Below are 25,116 nucleotides of genomic sequence, written 5' to 3'. Positions count from 1 at the left end.
CAACTCGCAATGATTCCATTCGGAAGGTCCGAATCCGTACGGACCCGTTTAGCCTTTTGAGGTCCAGGATAGGACAGACAGAGCCATCTTTTTTGGGGACGACAGACGTTTGAATAGAAACCTTTGCCTCGCTGTTCCAGGGGCACTGGAATGATAATGTTTGCCTTTTGCACAGAGGTTATGGCCTGACATAAGGCCTGTCTTTGCGTTGTGGACTTTGGAAGCCGAGAACGGAGAAACCTGTTGGCCGGTAGGGAATGGAAATCGATCTTGTAACCTAAGGTGACGATTTCTCGAACCCAAGCATCTTGAGTATGGTCTAACCAGATATCCCGAAAAAGCAGAAGCCGCCCTCCAACAGGAGTTGGCTCTGAGGGGTACCCGGCGTCATGCTGAAGGGGCTTTCGCGGGGCGAGGTCCCTTGGGTTTAGATTGCCTGGAGTGGGAACACCAGGAAGAGTCCCTTGAGTGACTGGATCCCCGATCTGAGCGTTGCGACGACCCCTGTTATGGTTTTTGGGGGGCGGGCCGAAAGGACTGCCTGCGCCAAGAAGACTTTTTAAAATTTTTGGATACAGGCCGCTTTTGTGGTAGAATGGTACTTTTACCACCCGTTGTCTCAGATATAAGCTTGTCCAGGGATTCTCCAAACAGAGGTAGACCCTGAAAGGGGAGTGTGGACAGGGACTTCTTGGAGGCACTGTCCGCGTTCCATATCTTTAGCCACAGGACTCTGCGGGCAAAAACAGCGTTGGCTGCCATTAGGGCTGACAAACTAGCTGCATCTAGGGAGCCGTGAAGAAAATAATTAGAGGCTAGGGAGATCAAATCAAGGATCTCAAGAGCCTCTGAAGGAATATTGCAAGAGCGAAGCAACTTGCGCAAGTTCCTACTCCACACACTCCTAGCTCTCGCCACCCATGTCAAGGCAAACAGGGGGCGCAGAGAGGAGCCCGAAGCCTGGAAAATAGATTTGACCGCAGCAACAACTGCTCGGTCGGACGAGTCCTTGAGAGACGCGGTGTCTGAGACAGACATAACCGTGTGTTTAGCCAGCCTGGATACTGGCGGATCCACAACGGGGGGTACTGACCAGAGCTTAACCAGTTCCGATGGAAAGGGATAAGTGAATGAAGGAGGATTTTTTATTAAACCTCCTATCAGGGTGATCCCACCGTTTAGATATGATTTGATGAAAAATCGGATCCTGGGCAAAGGACTTAGGAGGCTTCTTGGCTCGCTTAATTGCCGACTGAGAAGTCGGGTCCGAAGGCTGATCAGAAATCGACAGAGTGATTGACAGCCGAAATTAATGTGTCTTCCATAGGTCTGGACTCAGAAGGGACATCTATAATCCAGAAGTGGAAAGCACATCATTTCACCATAAACCGGCCACGACCAGGTGCTCAATGCAAGACTTCAGACAGAGTGAAAAGATTTATCAGAAGAATTGTCAAAGAGAAAAGGACCACCTGTGGAGAGCTACAGAAAGACCTGAAATCAGTAGGTACAATTATTTCAAAGAACACAATAAGTAATGCACTCATCCTTCATGACATGTATGTACGCTCACCAGCCAAGACTCCATTTCTGAACAAGAAGCATGTGCAAGCACTTTTAAAGTTTGCTCAACTTTTACACAATCCTGTGAAATACTGGACAATACAGTCTGGTCAGATGAGAATTTTTTTAATTTTTTTTTAATTTTTTTTTTTTTTTATCTCTTTGGATGTCAATACACACCATGCTTGATTGCCAAAAGGCATTGCATATCACTCCAAAAACACCATACCAGCAGTGAAGTTTGGAGGTGGGAACATCATGGTGTGGGGGCTGTTTTCAGCATATGGCACTGGCAAACTTCAAATTTGAAGTAAGAATTAAGGGACGAATGTATCTAGGCATTCTTAATAAAAAAATGTGTTGCCATCTACCAGGATGATGACGATGAAATGAGTGTGAACATTTCAGTAAGACACTGATCCCAAACACACAGCCAAGGAAACTTTATTTTTCTTTCTCAGAAACCTATTAAAGATGCTAGAATAGACCAGCCAATCACCTGACCTGAATCCAATAGAAAATTTATGGAAGTAACCAATATAGCGAGTCCATAGAACTTTCAGGACTTGAAGAGTGTGTGTAAGAATAGGTGCAAAAAAAAAACAAAAAAAAAAAAAAAAACCCCGAGCAATGCAAGTCACTAGTTTCTTTATACAGGACAGGTGTTGAAGAGGTCATCAAGAACAAAGGCTTTTGTACAAAGTTTTAAATACATTTCAGTAAGTGTGTTCAATAATTTTCCCAGCATCATTTCTCATTATTACAAATTACTACATTTACGGACATCTATGGTTTGATTTCATTGCCTGGGTGGATTGGATGTGTTGTTGCAGTCATCTGGTGAGAAACTCATGTTAATAGCACCTTTAGAAATACAATTTACTTAGAAAATTGGTGACTTGTTCAATAATTATTCCAACCACTGAATAGGTAGGTACACACACACACACACACACACACACACACACACACACCCCAAGTAGAGATCAGTGAGTACTGGAATACTCGGAATTGCTATACTCGTAAAAAGTACTTTGTAATATTTGCGTATTTGTTGCGAATAGCGTGTGAAATGCAAGCCTCTCTCCTATCTGTGCAAGTAGCAAATAGTAACGATTACACTGGCTCATCACTAACCCTAACAATTTTTTTTTTTTTTTTTTTAAATTTAGGATCTATAAAAAAAAAAAAAAAAAAGTGAAAGCATGTGTCATCTCAGATCTCACTGAGAGGAGTAAGTTCAGAGTTTGAGTTCTCTCCTATCAGTAGGACTCTCCGCACTAGCTATAAATTAGTCAGTGATCTTGCAACTGAGCAATCATAGCAATCGGTGAGATCCATGGCAATCATGTTGGCACAGTCCTGTCCCCACTTTACAAAATATGCATGTCACTGAGGAAACTAGCACTCACGCATGATGTACATTTACAGTGTCTTGTGAAAGTATTCGCCCCCCTGGAATTTTGCAACCTTTTCCCACATTTCAGGCTTCAAACATAAATATAAAAATGTAACGTTATGGTGAAGAATCAACATGTGGGACACAATTGTGAAGTTGAATGAAATTTATTGCTTATTTTAAACTTTTATAAAACATGATAATTGAAAATTGGGGGCGTGCAATATTATTCATCCCTTTTAAGTTAATACTTTGTAGCGCCACCTTTTGCTGCGATTACAGCTGCAAGTCGCTTGGGGTATGTCTCTATCAGTTTTGCAAATCGAGAGACTGAAATTCTGGCCCATTCTTCCTTTACAAACAGCTCGAGCTGAGTGAGGTTGGATGGAGAGCATTTGTGAACAGCAGTTTTCAGCTCTTTCCACAGATTCTCGATTGGATTCAGGTCTGGACTTTGACTTGGCCATTCTAACACCTGGATACATTTATTTGTGAACCATTCCATTGTAGATTTTGCTTTATGTTTAGGATCATTGTCTTGTTGGAAGACAAATCTCCGTCCCAGTCTCAGGTCTTTTGCAGACACCAACAGGTTTCCTTCAAGAATGGTCCTGTATTTGGCTCCATCCATCTTCCCATCAATTTTAACCATCTTCCCTGTCCCTGCTGAAAAATAACAGGCCTAAACCATGATGTTGACACCACCATGTTTGACAGTGGGGATGGTGTCTTTAGGGCGATTAGCTGTGTTGCTTTTACGCCAGACATATCGTTTGGCATTGTGCCCAAAAAGTTCGATTTTGGTTTCATCAGACCAGAGCACCTTCTTCCACATGTTTGGTGTGTCTCCCAGGTGGCTTGTGGCAAACTTTAAACGACACTTTTATGGATAACTTTGAGAAATGGCTTTCTTCTTGCCACTCTTCCATAAAGGCCAGATTTGTGCAGTGTACGACTGATTGTTGTCCTATGGACAGACTCTCCCACCTCAGCTGAAGATCTCTGCAGTTCATCCAGAGTGATTATGGGCCTCTTGGCTGCATCTCTACATCTCCACCCTCCTCTCTGTCTACACCCCACCTGTTCTCTACGCTCTGCAAACAACTTTCGACTAACATCCACACTAATTCGAACCTCCCACTCCCGGATCCAAGACTTCTTCCGAGCTGCACCAACCCTCTGGAACCCTCTACCCCCCCATTTCTCATTGTAGATTGTAAGCTCTCACGAGCACGGTTGTTTTTCTTTTCCTTTTTTTTTCCCCTCTAAATATTGTTTTTTCTGTAACTGTTACTTGTTTGTATATGATCCTCCTGAATTGTAAAGCGCTGCGGAATATGTTGGCGCTATAGAAATAAAGATTATTATTATTATTATTATCTCTGATCAGTGTTCTTGTTTGGCATGAAAGTTTGGATGGACGGCCAGGCTTGGTAGATTTGTAGTGGTATGATACTCTTGCCATTTCAATATAAATCGCCTGCACAGTGCTCCTCGGGATATTTAAAGTTGTGGAAATCTTTTTGTAGCCAAAACCGGCTTTAAACTTCTCCACAACATTATCACGGACCTGCCTGTTGTGTTCCCTGGTCTTCATGATGCTCTCTGTGCTTTAAACAGAACACAGACTATCACAGAGCAGGTGCATTTATACAGAGACTAGATTACACACAGGTGGATTATATTTATCATTATCAGTCATTTAGGACAACATTGGATCATTCAGAGATCCTCAATGAACTTCTGGAGTAAGGGTATGTGCGCACGTTGCTTTTTTGCTGCTTTTTCTTCTGCGCTGTTTAATGCCAAAATGGTTGTGTTCTTCTATTCAAGCAAAGTCTATGGGAATTTGGGTTTCTTGTTCACACTATGTTGTTCAAAATGCTGCCTTTTTGTGGCAGAACTTTGGTCAAAAACTCAGCTTTTCAAAGAAGCAACATGTCAATTGTTTTTGCCATTTGGGTTTTGCACTGCAAAGCTGAGTTTTTGACCAAAGTTCTGCCACAAAAAGGCAGCATTTTGAACAACAATAGTGTGAACAAGAAACCCAAATTCCCATAGACTTTGCTTGAATAGAAGAACACATCCATTTTGGCATTAAACAGCGCAGAAGAAAAAGCAGCAAAAAAGCAGGTAAAAAGCAGGTAAAAAGCAACGTGCGCACATACCCTAAGTTTGCCTCACTGAAAGTAAAGGGGACGATTAATATTGCATGCGCCAATTTTCAGATTTTTTTTCTTTTTTTTTTTTAAAAATAAGCAATACATTTCGGTCAACTTCACAATTGTGTCCCACTTGTTGTTGATTCTTCACCATAACATTAAATTTTTTATCTTTATGTTTGAAGCCTGAAATGTGGGAAAAGGTTGAAAAATTCAAGGGAGCCGAATACTTTCGCAAGGCACTGTATGTATGTTGTTAAGAGGTCATAAATCCTAAACATAGGAACAAAGTTTCTACAAACGTACTGTAGAATAAGGCCCAGCTGGTACCAAGAGCTAAAATAGGGGGATAGGAGGGTTTCTGTGAGGCTATGCATTTTCCCCAAATCAAAACTTTAAATTTTATTGGTACGAAAAATGTGCCTAGGTGTGCAGAAATTCTTCAGATACAGATGGAATCAATGTTCTCTTTTGCCTAGGCCCTAGTGCCACAGCTAGTCCTGCATAGCATTGAGAAGTCTGTCCCCTCGTCACCATCTACATGTGACCCTGACTGGCACATTGTATTACTGCTCTCTAGCACCTACTACGGTAACTATTAGCCCATGACAAAACGGAGAACTGTATGGAAAAGTCTCTCGAAAAGAAACAGCTTTAGGTCATACATGCTGACAAAGAAATGTTGTAATCAAGGTTCATGCAGGACATTCACAAATTGCTGCAGCATGGGAACTTCCAGACAAGGCCATATAATGTCTTAATCACAGCTCGGGTGGCACCCATGACATCAAGGGGAGGAGAAAGAAAAAAAAAAAAAAAAAAAAACCACCACACACACACACACACACACACACACACACACACACACACACACAGTGTACAAAAAGGTACATTGAGCATCCAACCAGCTCTACAACTGATTATTCAGAGAAGAAAACCATAGTGATGCAATTATATAGAAATACAGGTTACACAAACTTTATAATAAAGTTATCAAAGTTCAGATATTTTTTATGACCTGACAACTAGTAATGAATGAGTACACTTGCCACTGCTCGATTGAGCATCGGGGTGCGCTCCTCCAGCATCCGGGTGCGCTCCTCCAGCATCCGGGTGCGCTCCTCCAGCATCCGGGTGCTCAAGCACCATGCTCGAGTCCCCACCCCACATACAGTTTCTAAAAGCCGCAAATCAACATGCAGGGATTGCCTGTCATACTCCGTAATGAAGTAGTTATGTTGGCTTCTGGCATTACTGTGATCGGCAAGCTGCATCGCACCATTGGATCTTATACAAGACCCAGTGACCTGATGCTTGGCACATTCTCCTCTGGAAGCAATTCAGGGAAAGTTGACCAAGGAGGGATAAATTAGATTAGCACAAGTACAGCACTAACTTACAATACACTAACAAAGGCCGGGATAGGAACTGTCTTTCTGTCTCTCCCAGTCTCTGTCTGTCTCTATCGCCCGGTCTGTCTGTCTGCATCCGTCTCCCCACAGATATCATATTACCTCACACATAAGCTTCTTATACTAACAATTTATTTTGTTCCTATAGCAATACCTATATACTCTGAAAATAAGACCTAGTAGAGGTTTTGCTGAATTTTGTTTGGACGCATGTCCGCCGAACAGAACACCAGGGCATGTTGTACATGGAAATAATGGTAGTAGCAAGAAATTCTTGATAGAATTCACAGTTTGTTTATGCTGTTTGGTGACAACAACTACTGTACAGTATATAATAAAGGCTCATTTTTTTCTATTGAACAATAAATATGAATTTTTCTTCATGGAAAAATAAGACATCCCAAGAAAATAAGACCTAGCGCATCTCTGGGAGCAAAAATTAATCTAAGACTGTCTTATTTTGAGGGACACACACACACAAAGAAAAAAAAATAAAAAATAGCAATGTAAACAGTCTGTTCATCACTCAGCTAACAATAAAACACGATCAAAAACCCATATATACATAAAAAATGGTGACAACTACACATTGTCCTGCAAAAACAAGTCGCCATCCAGCTCAATCAGCATAAAAAAAAAACCCCACAACAGCAACACTATAGCTCTCCGGATACAGCATGGGAACATTGCACTGTGTGAACAGCTATACAAACAGTTCACAAATCAGCAGCAGGGGTTGTATGGACTTGTATTTGTGCAGCTCTTTATATTATCAGCATCACTGTCCCCATGGGGACTCACAATCCAATTGTCTATCAGTGTGTCTTTGGTGTATGAGAGGAAACAAGCCTCATGATATTGAAGACTTTGCCAGTGGATGTCATCAATATCACATCAGTGAGGGTCAAACAGCTGGTATCCCACCTATGAGGGGTGGTCACAGTGAACATCCGGCATGGCTCGGTTCACTGGGTGGTGGCCTTTGTAGACAAATACAGCTCAGCTCATATGCCATTGATAGAATTTTAGAGAAGAGTCAAAAATAAAAACTAAAAACGCTTAGTCAAAATGATAGGAAAGGATAACACAAGATACACATGAAAAGCAGAGACAACATCTTTGAAGACTTAACGTTCTTAAAAAGGGAGCAAGTCACCAGATATTTTCTATCTAATCCATGAGCAGCATGATGTAGGTGCAGAGACCCAGATTCCAGTGATGCACCACTTACTAGACTGCAGTTTTGATAAAATCAATGATTTTCTCTGCTGCAGCTCTATCAGTTCTCTGAATGCTGAGCTCTGTATACTCCGACCACATCACTGATTGGCAGACTGTTGCCAGATAAGTGACGGAGGTGGGGTTACACAAAGCAGGACAACTACATGGCACCAGACAACTAGTCCTCAAGTAATAATCACATGTTGATAAAACACTGATTTTATTGAAAAAAAAACAATATATAGCCCAGTAAATTACACCATTGGAATCATACATAGCAAAATTGTGCTGACAGATTCCATTTAGAAACTAAACTTGCCTAATGCTACAATTTATCATGATGAAAGACTTGGAAATCTTGGTTACTCATGGCAAGTGTATGATCAAGTGTGTACACATCGGCATGATTACAGCAAAATCTGGATGACAAGCAATATTTCCACCATTACAATTCCTACAGGAGTGGTCACAGACCTCTGATCAGCAGTACGGGCCATTACATCATAGTATGACATTAAGCCATGTATCACTAACTACTAGAACTGATGAGCAATCAGAGACTGTTCATACAACTTGGCAGAAGAGAACTAGTCCTCTGTTCACATTTATATTGGGGTGGTTTGGTTTTTGGCTTATGCCAATATTGGCGTGGATTTTCCTTCACAGATTCCAGCTGCTGAACTATTCTGCCCTGTGTGTATGAGATCTGTTCACTCATCATCAGCATGGCAGGTGCTGTATTCGGATTTTGACGGCAAATGCCACAGCATTTCCCTCCAAAGGGGACATAAGCAAGTCTGTTCAGCATATGCACCCCAACATACTGCAGGCCCAAAGCATTAAAAGCTGCATCCTACTGGCATCTGCTGGGCAGGAAAGTGCTTTTACACCTTTCTCCTAAACTCTGAGAAAGCATTTTTTTTATACAGTGGCCACGCAAACGCAAAAAAGTATAATATATAATATATATATATATATTACATATATATATATACACACATATACATACATACAGTTAGGTCCAGAAATATTTGGACAGTGACACAAGTTTTGTTATTTTAGCGGTTTACAAAAACATGTTCAGAAATACAATTATATATATATATAATATGGGCTGAAAGTGCACACTCCCAGCTGCAATATGAGAGTTTTCACATCCAAATCGGAGAAAGGGTTTAGGAATCATAGCTCTGTAATGCATAGCCTCCTCTTTTTCAAGGGACCAAAAGTAATTGGACAAGGGACTAAGGCTATGTGCGCACTGGGAAATGGAATTTTCTTAAGAAAATTCTGCATGCTTTCAAAGATTACCGCACCCGCGGTAAAAAACCGCGGGAAACCGCACCCGAAAACCGCATGCGGTTTGCCGCGGTTTTGCCGTGTGCAGGTTGGGATGTGCTTTATTGCATTCAATGCAATAAAGCACATTGAAAAAAAAAAAATTATTTAATCCTGAGATAGTAGATAGACAGAAGAATAGATAGATAGACAGACAGATAGAGGGATAGATAGATAGATGACAGATCGCTGCATTTCCCACGGTCGGCAGTGAGTTCACATTACCGGCCGTGGGAAATGACCGGTAATTACCTCTGCTGTCTGCTGCATTCATTCAGCGCTGTGTCTGTGACAGTCGCGGCTGGATGGAAGCAGCGCAGGACGTCGGACCTGTGGATTACGCCGGAGCTTTGTTTCGGGGGGGTTAATAAAATGGTGAACGAGGCTTGTTTGTTTTATTTAAAATAAAGGATTTTTCGGTGTGTGTGTTTTTTTCACTTTACTTACGGGTTGATCATGTCAGCTGTTACATAGACGCTGCCATGATCAAGCCTGGAGTTAATGGCGGTGGTCCCCCACCACCATTAACCCCTTGTATTACCTTGCTGCCACTGCTACACGGTGGCAAGAAGAGCCGAGGACACTCCGGTAGTGCCGCATAATGCATGCGACAGTGCCGGGGCAGCTGCGGCTGATATTCTCGGCTGCCGGAGGGGGAGTGAGGCGGGGGACATTAACCCTTCCCCTCTCCCTCCCCAGCCTGAGAATACCGGGCCGCCGCTGTGTGCTTACCTCGGCTGGAAGGTAAATATGCAGCGGAGCCCACGTTCTTTGTTTTCTATATTTCCGTTTTCTTTCTATGTGTGTTCTATGTGTCTGTGTCTATGTGTTCTATGTCTGTGATGTGCGTGTTTACTCTCTGCACGGCTTCCTCTTCCTGTAATGACATCACTTCCCTGCAAAACCGCAGACAAGCGATGTACATTACCGGAGGTAAACCGCGAAATACTGCAGGGAATAACGCAGCAAAACGCAGTGAACTGCACAGAATTTGCTGCCTGCGTTATTCCCTGCGGGATTTCATGATTAACATTGGAGTCAATGGAGTGAAATCCCGCAGCGATGTTCGGAAAAGAAGTGACATGCACTTGTTTTTGCTGCGGGATTCCCGCAGCAAAACATGCAGCTGTCAAATTCCGCCCAGTGCGCACAGGATTTTTTTTCTCCATAGGATTTGCTGGTGATTCACTGCAGAGATGTTATGAACATTTTCTGCAGCGAAACATGCAGCAAATCCGCGGAAAATCCGCGGCAAAATCCGGTAAGTGCGCACACAGCCTAAGGGCTGCAATTTACTCTGAAGGCGTCTCCCTCGTTAACCTGTAATCGATGAAGTAGTTAAAAGGTCTGGGGTTGATTACAGGTGTGTGGTTTTGCATTTGGAAACTGTTGCTGTGACCAGACAACATGCGGTCTAAGGAACTCTCAATTGAGGTGAAGCAGAACATCCTGAGGCTGAAAAAAAAAAAAAGAAAAAAATCCATCAGAGAGATAGCAGACATGCTTGGAGTAGCAAAATCAACAGTCGGGTACATTCTGAGAAAAAAAAGGAATTGACTGGTGAGCTTGGGAACTCAAAAAGGCCTGGGCGTCCACGGATGACAACAGTGGTGGATGATCGCCGCATACTTTCTTTGGTGAAGAAGAACCCGTTCACAACATCAACTGAAGTCCAGAACACTCTCAGTGAAGTAGGTGTATCTGTCTCTAAGTCCACAGTAAAGAGAAGACTCCATGAAAGTAAATACAAAGGGTTCACATCTAGATGCAAACCATTCATCAATTCCAAAAATAGACAGGCCAGAGTTAAATTTGCTGAAAAACACCTCATGAAGCCAGCTCAGTTCTGGAAAAGTATTCTATGGACAGATGAGACAAAGATCAACCTGTACCAGAATGATGGGAAGAAAAAAAGTTTGGAGAAGAAAGGGAACGGCACATGACCCAAGGCACACCACATCCTCTGTAAAACATGGTGGAGGCAACGTGATGGCATGGGCATGCATGGCTTTCAATGGCACTGGGTCACTTGTGCTTATTGATGACATAACAGCAGACAAGAGTAGCCGGATGAATTCTGAAGTGTACCGGGATATACTTTCAGCCCAGATTCAGCCAAATGCCGCAAAGTTGATCGGACGGTGCTTCATAGTACAGATGGACAATGACCCCAAGCATACAGCCAAAGCTACCCAGGAGTTCATGAGTGCAAAAAAGTGGAACATTCTGCAATGGCCAAGTCAATCACCAGATCTTAACCCAATTGAGCATGCATTTCACTTGCTCAAATCCAGACTTAAGACGGAAAGACCCACAAACAAGCAAGACCTGAAGGCTGCGGCTGTAAAGGCCTGGCAAAGCATTAAGAAGGAGGAAACCCAGCGTTTGGTGATGTCCATGGGTTCCAGACTTAAGGCAGTGATTACCTCCAAAGGATTCGCAACAAAATATTGAAAATAAAAATATTTTGTCTGGGTTTGGTTTATTTGTCCAATTACTTTTGACCTCCTAAAATGTGGAGTGTTTGTAAAGAAATGTGTACAATTCCTACAATTTCTATCAGATATTTTTGTTCAAACCTTCAAATTAAACGTTACAATCTGCACTTGAAATCTGTTGTAGAGGTTTCATTTCAAATCCAATGTGGTGGCATGCAGAGCCCAACTCGCGAAAATTGTGTCACTGTCCAAATATTTCTGGACCTAACTGTACATATATATATATATATATATATATATATATATATATATATATATATATATATATATATATATATATATATAAAAAATTATTAATATATATATATATATATTATATATTTCATTTTTTATATATATAATTTTTTATAATTAATTATATATATTTTTTTTTTTTTTTTACCACACACACACGCACGCACTTTAACCTTTGAAAAAGTTTTTTTGTCGCAATGTGTGCTAGGTTGGAAATACTTTCCCTCTCACTGGCTTTAAAGGTTATCTATTTAGCATTGCCGACCTCTCCTTAGGCTAGGTCAGCAATATTTGATCAGCCGGGCCCAGCACCTCCACCGATCAGCTGGTCTCGGTATCAGCAGTGGCCATTAATGTTTGAGTAGTGGACAACCTCTTTAATCACACAGAATAGAGTATGTTTGACCATGACAGTAGCAATGTTCCAGCAGTACTGACAGGTGACCAGTCTGTGAGCTATATAGACAGAGCTGGATGATGCCACATTATTGGACTACAGAAGAGAAAAATTCAGCACAAAACCACACGCACGAGAAGGTCTACACATCAATGGTGTGCTACCTATACAGCTGTTATCACCTCCCAACGGCTGAAAAATCATTACTAGGTATGGTGGGAGATGCCACTGGAGAGCACAAATCATGTCTTGTGCACAGAATACCCACCACAATCTAATGGCCATCGATAGTGAAGACCCTGAGACCATGAAAAGTTAGCATTGTGGAAAAACTAGGAGACGTATACAAGTCGCAGACAGCTCACAGATTGCTGAGCCATAGACGAGAGGGTGATATAACATGCCAACCATTCTAGACATGGAGAGTCAAAAAAACAGAGCATTGTCCTGGAAAAACTGGCAAGCTGAGAGTACTCAAGCACGTAGTGCACTATGTATACATCCACAGATCACACACTGTGCGCACATACACAGATGACACTACACACCCTGCACCATATACATGCTGTGCCCATCCGAAAACTAAAGTGTATACATCCTTATATTAAACGTCACTATATACACACACACAGTAGAGTAGTGACCAAAACTTTTGAGATTGAAAACCAAAATTTGTGTCACAAAGTTTGCTGCTTCAGTGTAGCTTTTAGGTCAAGGACACAGGTATTTAGCATCGGAGTAGAGCGTCATTATACTGTAATGCGATCGGAGCACAGCTGCGGAGGAGAGGGAGGGATTACTCCCCCCATCTCCTCCATTATCAGCTGATGCGATTATCACACTGCACTCCGATGTCATGCGAGTGCAGTGCGATATTTCACTCCCACCCATAGACTTGAATGGGTGCAAGTGAAAACGAATGATTCCACCCGCAGCATGCTGCAACTGTTTTCTCAGTTCGATTAGGGCTGAGAGAAAAAAATAAATAAATAAATAAAAATCGCTCATGTGAGCGACCCCATAGAGTAACATGGGTCCAAGTGGAATGAGATTTTTTTTATGGAATTCCACTAGCTCCATTTTACTCACCATGTGTCCTTAGCCTAAACTCGAATGTTTATGGTTGCTGAAGTACAATTCTAAATATTTCATTAGTTTTTACACTTTTATTGACAGATACTTAAAGGGAACCTGTCAGGTCCCATATGCGTCCTGACCTACAAGCAGGGTGATGTGTGGCCTAGAAACCCCTTCCTACCCATCCCTTTGTTGTAATATTGTGTAATATGATTTTATAAAAAAAAAAAAAAAAAAAAAAAAAAAAACACCACACACAACACCCGCGCGAAAAACAAGCGCGCACGCGCAGGATGTCATGGAGCTTTCCATGGTATCACGCCCCTGTGGGTGTGATACCATGGATTTACAAGAGGTATGTCACCATCGGCTCCTGGAGAGCCTGCGCGCTTGCCATTCCAGCAGCCTTCATATCCAGGTGTTTACATGTCGGCTTTAGGTGCACTCGTCGCATGGTTGCAACCGCAGGAGTCCTCTGATCATGTGCAGTGCGCTTGTGAAGCCGGCAAGTACAGACGTGCGGGATCACCAGGAGCCGACGGTAACATAGCTCTTGTAAATCCGTGGTAAACCACAGAAAATATGCAAACACCCAAGGGGGAAGGTGGGAGAAACGCCCAATGGACTAGACCCTGCCCTATTTACATAGGGAACATGCAAGTAATAAAACGTCTTTTTATACATTCGTATTACGCAATATTACAACACGGGGATGGGTAGGAAGGGGCTACTAGGCCACACATGACCCTGCTTAGAGATTAGAACGCATATGGGACCTGATAGGTTCCCTTTAATGTTTAAGCAAAGACTCAATATGTACTGTATGGTCTTATTTTTCAAGACACGCACCCTGGCATGCTCAATATCACCTTCTGGGCCAAATCCGAACTGACGACAGACGATTTTTGCCTAATCAGTGATAGCTTATCACAATTTGGTCACATTCAGACGTCCATACAAATCTGACCGCAGTGCACTGAGGGGCTGCGGGTCTCCTGATGCAAGCGTAACATCCACATAGAAATACATGACGCGGTCACACTGATCGGGAGACCCATGCACTGTGGTCAGATCTTGAACTGATTTGGATGGAGGTCTGAATGCACCCTTTGTGTTAATGCCCTTAGATGAATGTGATATCTGGTCACGTGTTGTTCACGGAGCCTCTTGGTTATCACTTTTGCCTTGTGTGACAGTCTCCAATATGCTAAAAAAAAAAAAAAAAAAAAAAAAAATATTCTCACCAAATTTCTCCTTGACCGTTGGAAGAAGTTGCTGTTGGAGGATATTTAGATCCCGTTCTTTATTCATGGCAATGTTCTTTGGCAAAATTGTGAGTGAGCCCACTCCATCCCCCCACCTGAATGGTCTCAGGATGCTTTAATGTTGGCATGACAAGACTCATGGTAGAGCTCACCTTTTCTTCTCCAGGTAATCATTCTTCCAGCTCTCTGTAGTCCAATCTCCTTGTAGTTCCTGCAGTCTGACATTTGCTAGGAACTACATGGATTGGACTACAGAGGACTAGGGCAAAGTGATTTTAAGCCCTCTTCAGACTGTTTGGGACATGAAACAGTGATTGTTCGGAAAGGTGACCGCAATCATCAGCGGTAAGAACACAGCCATGAATAAAGAATGGAATCTAGATATCCTCCAAGAGCAACATGATGATGATCAATGCTTTTTCCAGGATGATGGAGCAAAATGTCACAAAGGAAAAGTAATTGATGTGGCTCAGTGAACAAAACATCGAAATTTTAGGTCAATGACTAGGAATCTTCACAGACCTGAATCCCATTGAGAACCTATGGTCTATTCTTAAAAGGCGGGTGAGCAAACAACCACTGAAATTTGTTTTAAACTCCAAGCACTGTTTAGAGAAGAATGGGTTGCTGACAAAGTAAATTAAGGGATCCAGCCGTTTGGTTATAAATCATCAATTTTTAGTACAGTTTAAAAAGGTTCCAGGTACATTAAAAATGTTGCATTTTAAAGCAAAAATCAAAACACATTTAGGACATAGAACTATTCTTAAGGGGGCTTTACACGCTACGACACCGCTAATGCGGAGTCGTTGGGGTCACGGAATTTGTGACGCACATCCGGCCGCATTAGCGATGTTGCTGCGTGTGACCCCGATGAGCGATTTTGCATCGTTGCAAAAACGTGCAAAATCGCTCATCGGTGACATGGGGGTCCATTCTCGATTATCGTTACTGCAGCAGTAACGATGTAGTTCGTCGCTCCTGCGGCAGCACACATCGCTCCGTGTGACACCGCAGGAACGAGGAAGCTCTCCTTAGCTGCCTCCTGGCCGCTATGAGGAAGGAAGGAGGTGGGTGGGAAGTTACGTCCCGCTCATCTCCGCCCCTCCGCTGCTATTGGGCGGCCGCTCAGTGACGTCGCTGTGACGCCGCACGGACCGCCCCCTTAGAAAGGAGGCGGTTCGCCGGTCACAGCGACGTCGCCGGGCAGGTAAGTATGTGTGACGGGTCTGGGCGATGTTGTGCGGCACGGGCAGTGATTTGCCCGTGTCGCGCAACAGATGGGGGCGGGTACCCACACTAGCGATATCGGGACCGATATCGCAGTGTGTAAAGTAGCCTTTAGTCGTAAAATGTGTGGATATCGGTCAGGATTTGGCCCAGAAGCTGATGCCCCACTGACAGGACAAATTGTACAAGTCTTGAAAAATTAAAAAAAAAAAAAAAGGGTCAACGCTGTAAATATTGAGTCTTTGCATCAACTTTATGTATTTGTCAATAAAAGTGTAAAAAACCTTCTAAATTATAATTGTACTTCAGTAACCATAGAAACATCTCACTGATAATAATGAAGCAGCACACTTTCTGAAACCAAACTTTGGGTCAAACTCAAAACTTTTGACCATGAGAGTAAATAAGTAGATCTTGACACACACACACACACACACACACACACACACTATATGTCTTTGGCTTTTTGATTTATTATTTTTTGTTTCCATGCTTATGGCAACAGTGTTATATGCATGCGGGAAAACAAAATGGCGTAGTCTAATGCAATATTCACAGCAACTGAGATCAGAGGAGTGATAAAATTCTTGTTTCTGAAAGGAAAGTCCTTGAAGGATACTCATGGTTATATGTCGCAGACATTGGGGGATCAATGTCCTTCATATTCCACAGTTAAGTACTGGGTTGCCAAATATAAAGCGGGCCACTTCAGCACCAATGATGAGGAATGTCCTCGACGACCGAGAATGTTTTTTGTTCCAGAGATCGTCGATGCTGTGCACAACCTCATACTGGAGAATCAATGAATTTCAGGTAAAGCAATAGCTGACGACATGGGCATTTACGGTGAATGTGTTTCTGTCATTATCCATGAACATTTGGACATGAGGAAGCTATCTGCAAAGTGGGTCCCCAAATGTTTGACAACAGATCAGAGAAGCATTCAAGTAAAAACTTCCTAGTCCATTTGTCAGCGTTTCTGGACTGATAAGAACTTCCTGGATCGACTGGTCACTATGGATGAGACCTGGATTTATTTGTATGACCCTGAAAACAAGGTCAAAAGAGTGGAGGCACAGCGTAAGGGGTGCTTCACACACAGCGAGCTCGCTGCCGAGATCGCTGCTGAGTCACGCTTTTTGTGACGCAGCAGTGACCTCATTAGCGATCTCGCTGTGTGTGACAATGAGCAGCGATCTGGCCCCTGCTGCGAGATCGCTGCTCGTTACACACAGCCCTGGTTCGTTTTCTTCAAAGCCGCTCTCCCGCTGTGACACACAGATCGCTGTGTGTGACGGCGAGAGAGCGACAAATGAAGCAAGCAGGGAGCAGGAGCCGGCGTCTGACAGCTGAGGTAAGCTGTATCCAAGATAAACATCGGGTAACCAAGGTGGTTACCCGATATTTACCTTAGTTACCAGCCTCCGCAGCTCTCACGCTGCCTGTGCTGCCGGCTCCGGCTCTCTGCACATGTAGCTGCTGTACACATCGGGTTAATTAACCCGATGTGTACTGTAGCTAGGAGAGCAAGGAGCCAGCGCTCAGTGTGCGCGGCTCCCTGCTCCCTGCACACACAGCTAAGCGGTGTGCGCTGGTAACTAATGTAAACATCGGGTAACCATACCCGATGTTTACCTTAGTTACCAGTCTCCGCAGCTTCCAGACGGCGGCTCCGTGCAAGCGCAGCGTCGCTTGCACGTCGCTGCTGGCTGGAGGCTGTTCACTGGTCGCTGGTGAGATCTGCCTGTTTGACAGCTCACCAGCGACCATGTAGCGATGCAGCAGCGATCCTGACCAGGTCAGATCGCTGGTCGGATCGCTGCTGCATCGCTAAGTGTGAAGGTACCCTAAGTCTCTCCTCTGACCAGTGGGAACGTATGTCTTCTTGCACACAATTCATCCATTAGCTCGAGATTCCAGGAGGCCAGTTACAAATTGCTGTCCAGATGGTACAGGGTGCCATCTAGAATTCATGCCATTTTTACAGGGGTGGATCCTACTTGATGGAGATGTGACTCTCCTCCACGTGTTTTGGGAATGCGAGGCGATCCAACCATTTTGGAAAGGGGTGTCTGATATCATCTGGCTGGTTACAGTAACCACTGAGGAAATGGGTCCAGCCATCTTCCTACTGCATCACTGCGAGACCACACTAAAAACCAAGCAAAACATCCATGAGAAAGTTCCTCATAATGGCAGCGAGATTATGTATTCTGGAGAGATGGAGATCTCAATCCCCCCCCCCACGGTGGCACAGTGGATCATTAAGGTCAATGACCTAATGCATATGGCGGATCTGACCTCCTCACTGCATGACTCCTGTGTGAAATGCTGGGCCACCTGGCGGGGGTGAATGGACTTCCAACAAACAGGGGATTATAGAGAGCTGGTGGGACACGGCACGGGAACCAACGAATCCGCAATTCTGTAAGTGTGCTGATAAACAGCGAGTCTGAATGTCCGCCTACTCTTCCCCCCCCCCCTCTATTTTCCCTGGTCATCCTCTTATGCTTCTTTTATATTCTCTTCCTTTTTCCATCTTGTTTTCTTTTCTTTTTCTTCAAACATGCGTTTCTTAATACCTTAAGGCGCAATGTGCTTTTTCATTTAGATAAATAAAGGAAAACCTTACAGGAACCTTGCATATGTATATGTTCGGGATGGGGCGTACATTTTTTATACCTTACCTAGTTTTGCCTATGATTGGTCTCAATGTACTTTCTATTTCGAGCATACTGTGATAATTGCAGACGGGCCGTTAGGTCCATGGACCTGTATTTTGTTGTAATGATGGTTTCTAAATAATAAAGAATTAAAAAAAAAAGGGAGTACAGGCACAGTGGTTCTCCTCATACAAAGAAGTTAAGGGTTAGGGTATAAAAATTAGCCACTGAGGTGATTGTGTCTGTGTTCCAGGATAAGGAGGGCATGCTGCTAGTGGACTTCCTTTAAAAGGGTTCCACCATCAATGCAAGGTATTACATTGAACTTTGGACCAATTGAAGGCAGCTCTGAAGGCCAAAAAGTGCCGTTAAGCTGTCCAAAGAAATCTTGTTCCTGCAAGACAATGCCTCCACTTACACAGCACACGCAACCACGGCAAAACTGGCAGAGCTGGTCTTCCAGCTGGTTGACCACCCGCCTTATTCACCAGATCTAACTCCTTCCAACTATCATCTGTTTCCAAACCTGAAGAGACACCTCAAGGGTAGCAAATTTCACACATTTCTGATGCCATGGCTGCTATGGATGCCTGGTTTGAGGCACAACCGAAATCCTTCTTTTTGCTAGGCATACAAAACTTGGAATACCGATATAAGAAGTGTGTTGACATCAGTGGAGAGTATGTGGAATAAATGTAAAGTTTCATCATCCTATCTCATTTCTTTCTGGGTAAAGCCAAAGACTTACAGCCCCTCGTATATATACACACACACACACACACACACACATACATACATACATACATACATACATACATACAGTGTATATATCCATAAAATCGCCACTGCACTGTATATATACACACACACACACACACACAGCACTTCCAATAGATCTCTCACACTGCACTACACGCTGTACTTCCATAGATCGCGCACACACACACACACGCGCTGTACTTCCATAGATCGCGCACACACGCGCTATACTTCCATACACGCTGCACTTCCATAGATCACACACACACACACTGCACTTCCATAGATCACACACTGTACTTCCACACACACACACTGCACTTCCATAGATCACACACTGCACTTCCATAGATCACACACTGCACTTCCATAGATCACACGCGCACTTCCATAGATCACACGCGCACTTCCATAGATCACACGCGCACTTCCATAGATCACACGCGCACTTCCATAGATCACACGCGCACTTCCATAGATCACACGCGCACTTCCATAGATCACACGCGCACTTCCATAGATCACACGCGCACTTCCATAGATCACGCACACACGTGCTGTACTTCCAAAGATCGCGCACACACACACACACTGTACTTCCATAGATCACACACACTGTACTTCCATACACGCTGTACTTCCATAGATCACACACACACTGTACTTCCATACACGCTGTACTTCCATAGATCGCGCACACACACACACTGCACTTCACGAGATCGCGCGTGCGCACACACACACACACTTCCAGAGATCACACGCGTACTTCCATAGATCACACGCGTACTTCCATAGATCACGCACACACGTGCTGTACTTCCATAGATCGCGCACACACACACACACACACACACACACACACACACTGTACTTCCATAGATCACACACACTGTACTTCCATACACGCTGTACTTCCATAGATCGCGCGCACACACACACACACACACACACACACACACACACTGCACTTCACGAGATCGCGCGTGCGCACACACACACACTTCCAGAGATCACACGCGTACTTCCATACACCGCGCGCACACACACACACACACACACACACACACTGTACTGCCATACACGCTGCACTTCCAGAGATCGCGCGCATGCATACACACACGCTGCGCGTCCATCGATCTCACGCTGCGCGTCCATCGATCTCACGCTGCACACGCTGCGCGTCCATCGATCTCACCCTGCACACGCTGCGCGTCCATCGATCTCACCCTGCACACGCTGCGCGTCCATCGATCTCACCCTGCACACGCTGCGCGTCCATCGATCTCACCCTGCACACGCTGCGCGTCCATCGATCTCACCCTGCACACGCTGCGCGTCCATCGATCTCACGCTGCGCGTCCATCGATCTCACGCTGCACACGCTGCGCGTCCATCGATCTCACGCTGCACACGCTGCGCGTCCATCGATCTCACCCTGCACACGCTGCGCGTCCATCGATCTCACCCTGCACACGCTGCGCGTCCATCGATCTCACGCTGCACACGCTGCGCGTCCATCGATCACACGCTGCGCGTCCATCGATCACACGCTGCGCGTCCATCGATCACACGCTGCGCGTCCATCGATCTCACGCTGCGCGTCCATCGATCACACGCTGCGCGTCCATCGATCACACGCTGCGCGTCCATCGATCTCACGCTGCGCGTCCATCGATCTCACGCTGCGCGTCCATCGATCTCACGCTGCGCGTCCATCGATCTCACGCTGCGCGTCCATCGATCTCACGCTGCGCGTCCATCGATCTCACGCTGCGCGTCCATCGATCTCACGCTGCGCGTCCATCGATCTCACGCTGCGCGTCCATCGATCTCACGCTGCGCGTCCATCGATCTCACGCTGCGCGTCCATCGATCTCACGCTGCGCGTCCATCGATCTCACGCTGCGCGTCCATCGATCTCACGCTGCGCGTCCATCGATCTCACGCTGCGCGTCCATCGATCTCACGCTGCGCGTCCATCGATCTCACGCTGCGCGTCCATCGATCTCACGCTGCGCGTCCATCGATCTCACGCTGCGCGTCCATCGATCTCACGCTGCGCGTCCATCGATCTCACGCTGCGCGTCCATCGATCTCACGCTGCGCGTCCATCGATCTCACGCTGCGCGTCCATCGATCTCACGCTGCGCGTCCATCGATCTCACGCTGCGCGTCCATCGATCTCACGCTGCGCGTCCATCGATCTCACGCTGCGCGTCCATCGATCTCACGCTGCGCGTCCATCGATCTCACGCTGCGCGTCCATCGATCTCACGCTGCGCGTCCATCGATCTCACGCTGCGCGTCCATCGATCTCACGCTGCGCGTCCATCGATCTCACGCTGCGCGTCCATCGATCTCACGCTGCGCGTCCATCGATCTCACGCTGCGCGTCCATCGATCTCACGCTGCGCGTCCATCGATCTCACGCTGCGCGTCCATCGATCTCACGCTGCGCGTCCATCGATCTCACGCTGCGCGTCCATCGATCTCACGCTGCGCGTCCATCGATCTCACGCTGCGCGTCCATCGATCTCACGCTGCGCGTCCATCGATCTCACGCTGCGCGTCCATCGATCTCACGCTGCGCGTCCATCGATCTCACGCTGCGCGTCCATCGATCTCACGCTGCGCGTCCATCGATCTCACGCTGCGCGTCCATCGATCTCACGCTGCGCGTCCATCGATCTCACGCTGCGCGTCCATCGATCTCACGCTGCGCGTCCATCGATCTCACGCTGCGCGTCCATCGATCTCACGCTGCGCGTCCATCGATCTCACGCTGCGCGTCCATCGATCTCACGCTGCGCGTCCATCGATCTCACGCTGCGCGTCCATCGATCTCACGCTGCGCGTCCATCGATCTCACGCTGCGCGTCCATCGATCTCACGCTGCGCGTCCATCGATCTCACGCTGCGCGTCCATCGATCTCACGCTGCGCGTCCATCGATCTCACGCTGCGCGTCCATCGATCTCACGCTGCGCGTCCATCGATCTCACGCTGCGCGTCCATCGATCTCACGCTGCGCGTCCATCGATCTCACGCTGCGCGTCCATCGATCTCACGCTGCGCGTCCATCGATCTCACGCTGCGCGTCCATCGATCTCACGCTGCGCGTCCATCGATCTCACGCTGCGCGTCCATCGATCTCACGCTGCGCGTCCATCGATCTCACGCTGCGCGTCCATCGATCTCACGCTGCGCGTCCATCGATCTCACGCTGCGCGTCCATCGATCTCACGCTGCGCGTCCATCGATCTCACGCTGCACACGCTGCGCGTCCATCGATCTCACGCTGCACACGCTGCGCGTCCATCGATCTCACGCTGCACACGCTGCGCGTCCATCGATCTCACGCTGCACACGCTGCGCGTCCATCGATCTCACGCTGCACACGCTGCGCGTCCATCGATCTCACGCTGCACACGCTGTACGTCCATCGATCTCACGCTGTACGTCCATCGATCTCACGCTGCGCGTCCATCGATCTCACGCTGCGCGTCCATCGATCTCACGCTGCGCGTCCATCGATCTCACGCTGCGCGTCCATCGATCTCACGCTGCGCGTCCATCGATCTCACGCTGCGCGTCCATCGATCTCACGCTGCACACGCTGCGCGTCCATCGATCTCACGCTGCACACGCTGTACGTCCATCGATCTCACGCTGTACGTCCATCGATCTCACGCTGTACGTCCATCGATCTCACGCTGCACACGCTGTACGTCCATCGATCTCACGCTGCACACGCTGTACGTCCATCGATCTCACGCTGCACACGCTGTACGTCCATCGATCTCACGCTGCACACGCTGTACGTCCATCGATCTCACGCTGCACACGCTGTACGTCCATCGATCTCACGCTGCACACGCTGTACGTCCATCGATCTCACGCTGCACACGCTGTACGTCCATCGATCTCACGCTGCACACGCTGTACGTCCATCGATCTCACGCTGCACACGCTGTACGTCCATCGATCTCACGCTGCACACGCTGTACGTCCATCGATCTCACGCTGCACACGCTGTACGTCCATCGATCTCACGCTGCACACGCTGTACGTCCATCGATCTCACGCTGCACACGCTGTACGTCCATCGATCTCACGCTGCACACGCTGTACGTCCATCGATCTCACGCTGCACACGCTGTACGTCCATCGATCTCACGCTGCACACGCTGTACGTCCATCGATCTCACGCTGCACACGCTGTACGTCCATCGATCTCACGCTGCACACGCTGTACGTCCATCGATCTCACGCTGCACACGCTGTACGTCCATCGATCTCACGCTGCACACGCTGTACGTCCATCGATCTCACGCTGCACACGCTGTACGTCCATCGATCTCACGCTGCACACGCTGTACGTCCATCGATCTCACGCTGCACACGCTGTACGTCCATCGATCTCACGCTGCACACGCTGTACGTCCATCGATCTCACGCTGCACACGCTGTACGTCCATCGATCTCACGCTGCACACGCTGTACGTCCATCGATCTCACGCTGCACACGCTGTACGTCCATCGATCTCACGCTGCACACGCTGTACGTCCATAGATCTCACACTGCACACACTGTACGTCCATAGATCTCACACTGCACACACTGTACGTCCATAGATCTCACACTACAGTACAGACACTGTACTTCCATAGATCTCACACCACACACTGCAGTATAGACACACACTGCACTTTCATAGAGCACACACACTGCATTTCCATAGCTCACACACATACACTGCAGTCACCTTGTAGTACACGTCGAACTGGATGTTCTCGGGCAGGCTGCGGATGTCCCTCCGGGCTCGGCTGTAGTTATCCACCACTGCGGAAATAGCCGTGTTGTACAGCGTCTCCGGGATCCACTCAAGCTCCACCGCCGCCATGTTTCCCGGTGCCCCCGGGCAGAGCTCACCGCTGCCCCTTCTCCCCGGTTAGAGCAACGGGCCCGGGAGCTCAGCCCTTCCTTGTAAACTCTGGATGTAATTTCCGCCAGCTGCCGCCCCGTTGTGGACACTATACCTCCCCGGTTCCCGGCCGCTCCTCCCCGGCACTGTCATACAGCAGCGCCGCTCTTATTTATTGTTATAGCCGAACATTTAGCTTTCTATATCGCCCTCATCGCAGAACGTGAGCAGTCACGGCCGTGACGTCATCACGCACCGGCCAGTAGCGTGAGAGGAGGGTCTAAGATGAGTTTGGTGACAGCCGGTCACGTGCTGTGACGCCGCTGCCTGTGCTGAGGAACAGTAAACAGCTGCCTGCGGCTGTACCCGGTGTGGGGTCTGTGTACTCGGTGTGCGGCTCCATCTGTGCGGGAATTTTCCGGGTCCTCATATCGGGAAACCGTCATTTATACCTTAACCCCTTCAGCCCCCGGGCAGTTTCCGTTTTTGCGTTGTTTTTTGCTCCCCTTCTTCCGAGAGCTGTAACTTTTTTTATTTTTCTGTCAATCTTGCCATATGAGGGCTTGTTTTTTTGCGGGACAAGTTGTACTTTTAAATGGAACCATAAGTTTTACCATATAGTGTACTGGAAAACAGCAAAAAAATTCCAAGTGTGGAAAAACTGCAAAACAAGTGTGATCGCACAATAGTTTTTGGGATTCACCGTGTTCACTATATGGTAAAACTGATGTGTGGGTATGATGCCTGAGGTCGATGCCAGTTTGTAGACACCAAACATGTATAGGTTTACTTGTATCTAAGGGGTTAAAAAAATTCACAAGTTTGTCCAATAAAAGTGGCGCACGTTTTGCGCCATTTTCCGAAACCCGTAGCGTTCTCATTTTTTGGGATCTATGGCTCAGTGATGGCTTATTTTTTGCGTCTCGAGCTTTCGTTTCTAATGGTACCATTTTTGCGCAGATTCTACGTTT

The 25,116-nt window shown here is 46.5% G+C and overlaps 1 protein-coding gene across 1 annotated transcript in view; it reads right to left on the bottom strand.

The window, feature by feature from the left end:
* The window catches only part of APPBP2 (amyloid beta precursor protein binding protein 2), an 84,343-nt gene extending 59,952 nt beyond the window's left edge, over positions 1 to 24,391 (bottom strand). Inside the window, exon 1 of the mRNA XM_075336245.1 lies at positions 23,987 to 24,391. Coding sequence (XP_075192360.1) covers positions 23,987 to 24,124 — 138 coding nt within the window. The 5' untranslated portion in view covers positions 24,125 to 24,391. The remainder of the gene's footprint in view (positions 1 to 23,986) is intronic.
* Positions 24,392 to 25,116: the final 725 nt, after the last annotated feature.

The sequence above is a fragment of the Anomaloglossus baeobatrachus genome, chromosome 2, assembly GCF_048569485.1.
Source record: "Anomaloglossus baeobatrachus isolate aAnoBae1 chromosome 2, aAnoBae1.hap1, whole genome shotgun sequence".
NCBI classification, from domain to species: Eukaryota; Metazoa; Chordata; class Amphibia; order Anura; family Aromobatidae; genus Anomaloglossus; species Anomaloglossus baeobatrachus.
Note: the sequence above shows the minus strand (reverse complement) of the source record. Positions and strands in the feature narration are given on the sequence as shown.